General features: G+C 41.8%; 1 protein-coding gene across 1 annotated transcript; it reads right to left on the reverse strand.

The window, feature by feature from the left end:
• Positions 1–100: 100 nt before the first annotated feature.
• Positions 101–5,594, reverse strand: pofut3 (protein O-fucosyltransferase 3). The gene is made up of 4 exons (XM_084694129.1): positions 5,341–5,594; positions 4,363–4,639; positions 907–1,742; positions 101–752 (listed from the first exon to the last, which is right to left on the reverse strand). Exons 1-4 carry the CDS (start codon positions 5,419–5,421, stop codon positions 510–512), a joined length of 1,437 nt encoding a protein of 478 aa, XP_084550255.1. The 5' UTR covers positions 5,422–5,594; the 3' UTR covers positions 101–509.
• Positions 5,595–6,000: the final 406 nt, after the last annotated feature.

Below are 6,000 nucleotides of genomic sequence, written 5' to 3' on the forward strand. Positions count from 1 at the left end.
TATCTGTTTTGCTGACAGTGTGAAAGCATTGGTAAATTGGGCAGTAAAAAAATTCTTGTTTTGGTCTTGGTTGAGCTTGTGTGTAAAAGAAGTTGAAGCATTTAAAATGTATGTTTACTCTATGCATTTTGTGTCAAAGCAACAATAAATGTGTTCATTGTATAGCCTACACAGACGGATGTTGTGCTAACTGTGTTAAGAGTTTAGGAAACTTGTTAAAGGTATCGAAAAAACTGTAATAGCGATTGTAGAAAACTAAGTGGCTCCGCAGCTTTGCTGCTTGGCCACCAAATATATATGAGAGAGAACAAAGGTTGTGCTCTCGCCGAAAGCTTGAGCACACCCAATGATAGTTAAGAGCTGATGTGTAGGCCATAATACGCCTTATAAATACTTTGATATAGTATTATCTCTAAAGGTAATATTTGTTTAATTATGAAATGTGAAACCAAATGAAATACATGTAAAAAGCATATACAGCAATTTCAGTGATGAACACCTTACATGAACTACTCATTAATCATCGTTTGATCACTAAACACCTCCTTCCAATATTGTGCTACAGTAAAATTCTTGTTCCTCTCAGTTAATCGACGCAAAGCTCCAGCCTCTTTCTTTGACTGTTCATAGCTAGGCTTCCAAATTCCTCGCATAGAGGTCCTATTTCCAGGCGATGTGGAAAAGTCAAATCTCCGTGGAGGAGGACACTGCAGATGATTTTCTTCCCCTTGCCAAGCTTTCGGTGGAAGGCCCTGTTCAAGGAACACATTTTTGTGGATCTATTCCCATTGATCGGCATAATTGGATTTCTGGAAATGTTACTTACTGTTTAAAGAGTATCACTCAATCATAACAATAATTACAGTATATAAATAAATATGTAAATTTTAAAAATCATAGTATTACCTTTTTACACCTGTGGATATTTTCCCATACCCTGTTGCACACCATACATTCAAACACGTCTATGTAGTTTTCCTGAGTGAGATCCTGCACTCCCCACTGGCGTCCTTGTAGCTCATTAATCAAGGCCGGGTTGGAGACATCACGCTTCAGCTTCCATCCAAGGTAAGTCAGGTACTCCTCATCATTTTCATCTAACCTTTTCAGATACTCTGCCAGCTTCTCCGGGGGTGTGTCTACGTCCACCACAATTGCGCTCATATTATCTGGCAGCCATTTCCTCACATTGGGAGCCCCATAGTACACAGGAACCACACCAAGCTTGAGAGGCCTCCATAATTTCTCTGTGATGTAGTCATCACAGATTGCATTCTCGAAGGCCAGGATGAACTTGTACTGCGCCAGAATCTGGTAGAAGCCCTTATCCTCCATGGTTGTAGAGTCCCTCAGATGAGGCAGTAGGTCTTTGTTATGAAGGCACTGTCCATAGGAATCCACCTTGATGTGCTTCATAAGCTCACCAACATAGGAATCCCGGTCTGAAGGTGGATCACAATCAGACTGTACATACGCCACTGGGGCTATAGTTTTCCTAAGCTGATTCTTCTGGGCCAGTGGCACTAGGTGGTTGTGAGAGGTCAGAACCACCAGGCTCTCCAGATACTGAGTAGTGAGGGGCAGGTGGGACTGGTGGCTAAAGGTGGCTGTGTGGTTGAAGATAGTGATGACGGGCTCATGGAAGAGCTTGTAATTGTTTTTGGGTGACTCTTCATGCATGAGGGCCCAATGGTGGTGTGGACTCCTAGGTAGTGGAAGACTCTCGATGTTGAAGTCAGTGCCTGGTTTTATTTAAGAGGGGTTGGACAGAAAGCATAATATCTAAATACAGATTTTGTGTGATGGAAGTGGTGAGTGTGCACAGCTATGGTGACATTCCATGAAAGCCAGGATAATTTAAAAAATGCACAGATTTATATATTCACTCCCTTCTTGTTCTTTGACACAAATTTCAAGGAACCTTAAACAACATGTTGCACACAGCATGTTTTCAATGTTTCCCTGCTCCAATACACCAGATTTAAATGATTTGGGCATTATCATGCTCAGCAGAAGCCTGGTAAAGGCACATTCATTTGAATCAGGTGTGCTGGAAGAAGGAAACATCTATAACATGCAGGGCAGGGTGTCCCTGAGGACCAGGGTTGAGAAAGGCTGATCTATTGTCCATAGCACTAGTGCACAGTGCCGCAGTCAGTGATTAAGATGTTGGTGAGTAACACACAGATTACTGGAACTATAGATTGATAGTGCACAGTGCCTGTGATGGAGCTGGTGATGTGTGCCTGTGATGCAGCTGGTGATGACAGGCAAACAAGCGCATTGCCACACATTGGGCCAGTGTTACGACCACTGGTGAGGTACTGGCTATCTTCCTCAAACTGTCATTTGTCATCTTTTCGCCTTTCGGTCACACGGTGTTGCCATATCATACAAACTCAAAACAGCATACGCATGGGTTTTAATGTGTGCAGACTTATGCAGAAGTGTGCATGTAGGAGCCATTATTGTTCTCCTATGGGGTTAAGGGGGCTTGTTTCATTTGCGTGTGGTTTGTGATGATTCATTCATGTTTGGGCACAGGTGACCTATATGCGGCTCGGCCATAGGTGGCGGTGGTGGGTCAAAGCCTATATAGGGACACAGGCACCATTGTACATGAGGCTAGGTTAATGGGACGTCACACAGTTTTTTCCGCTTTAATGTTACAGGCTTTACTCCACAACACATCCATCCATCCTGCTGCCATAAACCACCACCCGGATCCTGGACTCCATCATTCATAACTTGATTTTATATTTAATAAATGGGAACACCCCAAACGAACGTAATTCAATGTGGACATTGGTTCTGTACAGCGCGTTGGAACTGGATCCCCCGCACTCAAAAGTGATTACTATGGTAGGACTGGATACTCGTTACAATGCAGATTTTTAAATGCTGATTTTCTAACGGATAATGTAGGCTCTTCTGCTAATTATAATTTCCGCTAAGAAGTTTTGAGACAGCATAACGATCCGAGTGTTAATCAAGCACGGAGCCAGACGTTGTAAATATTCTAGTTATATTCCATTATTTGAGCGCAAAATAGTTTTTGGAGATTTATGTAAAAAAAAAAACTGCAGTTTTTCCAATTGGTAAAACCTTGTCTAGTGATGCCATCACTCCGGCCCTGCTCCCATCCATCCTCCCTGATGCGTATCGTTAAGGTTGGGCCGCCCGGCCCAGCAATCGGTAGCCAATTTGAGAAAACCTTTTAGAAAAGACGGGCTGTGGACCTAACCAACTCACATTGTACAACCAGAGAGGCTCTGGTACAACCCATGCAGAGGCTGCGATGTCAGAATGCGGAACGTGTGTAGTCCATTTTAATAGGCTACTACTGACTGTTTTCTTCTTTCTGAGTTGTATGTTAGAAATGTCGCAATAATTTACTTGTGGCCGTCGCGGACCACTTCGGGGCCAGTGGCGGACCACACTTTGAAAACGACTGGTTTAAACTGATGAAATGTAAAATTTTAAGGAAAAAATAAGGTAATTTTGAATTTGAGGGCAGCAAAAGTTGGGATGGGGGCAATAACATGATTGTGTATAAAAAGAGTATCTTAGAGAGGCAGATCATTACCCTGAATTCTATGTTGTCTATGGTTCGCTCTAGGGAAGGACCTGATGGAGAGACAGTTGTTTTTTTTGGGAGCGGTTGATGTCAGTTCTTCATTGATCAAGGACGTGTATTCCAAATGTCCGACACCAAGACGTTGCCTATGTCTGAACACAGTCCAACGGCTAATTCTGAAAAAAGAAGCAATTTCCTGCCAGTTAAAACCGAGTCGCATGCACTGGTTAAATTGCTCAATTGTTATCGTGGGCATTATATCGTGGGCAACATGGAAGGCTATTCCTGGCTGTAGGTGAAACCGGAGGAAGGCGGTTTTCTTGAACTCTTCTTCTTGTTCTAAAGTTACCAAATCTATTCAAGCAAAAACATATTGACTTCAAAAAAACAGCTGTCTCTCCATCAGGTCCTTCCCTAGAGTGAACCATAGACAGCATAGAATTCAGGGTAATGATGTGGTCCTCAAGCACTCTAAAAAATATATATTCTCCTGGGTCTTGCTGTAGGCATTCAACGGAGCGCAGCACCCTATTGAAAAATGTCTGTCTCGTTCTTCTCACCGACATCTTAATCACTGACTGCATCATGGGTACTGTGCATTAGTTAGATAGATACAAAAACCTACTTGACACTCCTAACTGTAGGCCTGTATAAGGGCTCTAGTGTTCAATAATCAAAACTATAGCATACACCTATTCTTTTCTTATGCAGCAAGACAAAAAATATCATGTGCCGATACAAAGCACATAAACTTATCACATCATCAAACCTTTATAGCTCCTCACCATAGAACAGGAAGGCGTGTGTAGACGGGTGTGTGTAGTAGGTCTTGTTGATGGTGAAGAAGCACTTGTTTGTCCCACACTCTCCTAGTCTGCCAGTCTCTCCCGTCAGTGGGGACCACCACACCACATATGGATACTGAACTTCTGCCACTGCCAGGATCCTCTCACTATCCCATTGGCCACTGTTCTGTAACCCATATCTCGATGCTTTGTTTTCTAACTCCTGTAAAGGAAGTTTGTACAGCTTCCTTTCCAATTGGCTTAACTCCACCACCACCTGCACAAAGACAACCAATATGCAATAATCATTAAAAAAAAAAAATACAAACATTTCACATGACACCATCATGACGGAACCTTTCATAGTATGGCATGTGAAAGATGATATTGGTGGTCAGGGTTACTTTTCTTTAGTAAAATGTGAAATGCATGCATTGACATAGGCTTCACAAAACATATAACAACTTTAACATGCATTCACTTTGTAAATGTACTGACTCCCAATGGTGGGATAACAAGATTTCTCATAGATGTTTTGGTTTGCTTTGAGAGAATTGCTATTCTTAATCTTTTCAAGTGCTTTCATGAATTGGGATGAAGATAAATGGAGTGTTCATGCTATTATACAAAGGGATATAAAAGAAATACCAGTATGGAAGGAAAGAAGTAGGAAGGCCTATATTTTCTTCACAGTAGTAACTAGACCAAGAAGGGTACATATGTTTGGGAATCTATTGCAGTTCTACACATTGTGCCTGAAATGAAAGGAAAGTCGTCAAGACAATTATCCTTAGGTACATTTTTCGCATGTATTAATTTGCAAGTGTGCAATGCACAGGCCAATATCTGGGCAGAACGTTGTGCAAACGGCTATTAGTTGGTTACTGTAATTATATAATTATTAAAAACAATTAGAAATGTTCACAGTTCTACAGATATTGATCAGTAGGCCCTACGTTGATAATTTATACGACATACCTGCAGGGTGATGATAAGAAATAGCACTGCTGATAAGCAGAGACCGAAAACAAAAAGTTTTCTCAAAGTGTATCGAGGCATTTTTATATAGCACTGCACAGAGGGGAATTCACGTTTAAATTCATATTACATGCATAATTCGGTCTATTAAAATGTAGAATGCCTGTTTTTTCTGCATCACGGATTGCTATTTCTTTTGAAGCAGAATATTGTCTAGCGACTACGCGGCCATTTGTAGACATTCTCTGACCACGTCATTGGCAGAGTGGGAGGGTCTCCGTTTTGTTTGTAGGCTCGTGCGTTCTCGCCAAGTCCGTAGGGCTCTGGGCTATCCCACTGTACGGTGTTCATTTTAGGACATCCTCGGACCCTTAATGTGTACGTGAGTTAAATTCCTTATCCCATCAAAACGGAACAAGCAGGAATGAGAAAAGCGTTTGAGAATCAGTTTTTGTTGTTTTTGCAAAAACCGATAAACGGATTTTGTCTTATTTTTAGGGGCCAAGCAGCGAAGCTGTAGTATTATTATTATTATTCTTAGGAGTGGGTGTCTATGGCAGCCCCTAGAAGCGCTTGGTCGAAAGTTGTAAAATTTAGGAAACAATTGGGGACAGTCCCCTGGGGGGTGTTCCATCAACATCGCTAACGCAAGTCGCACTA

Source organism: Hypomesus nipponensis, chromosome 27 (genome assembly GCF_054491055.1).
Source record: "Hypomesus nipponensis isolate SF chromosome 27, ASM5449105v1, whole genome shotgun sequence".
Lineage (NCBI taxonomy): Eukaryota > Metazoa > Chordata > Actinopteri > Osmeriformes > Osmeridae > Hypomesus > Hypomesus nipponensis.

Bases quoted from the DNA above. Each gene is read 5' to 3' on its own strand.
- pofut3 (XM_084694129.1), bottom strand. From the start codon at position 5,421: ATGCCTCGATACACTTTGAGAAAACTTTTTGTTTTCGGTCTCTGCTTA. The intron at 1,743-4,362 runs GTGAGGAGCTAT...AAATAAAACCAG, and splicing joins ACACGCCTTCCTGTTCTATG to GCACTGACTTCAACATCGAG. The intron at 753-906 runs GTAATACTATGA...TTCCTTGAACAG, and splicing joins ATATCCACAGGTGTAAAAAG to GGCCTTCCACCGAAAGCTTG.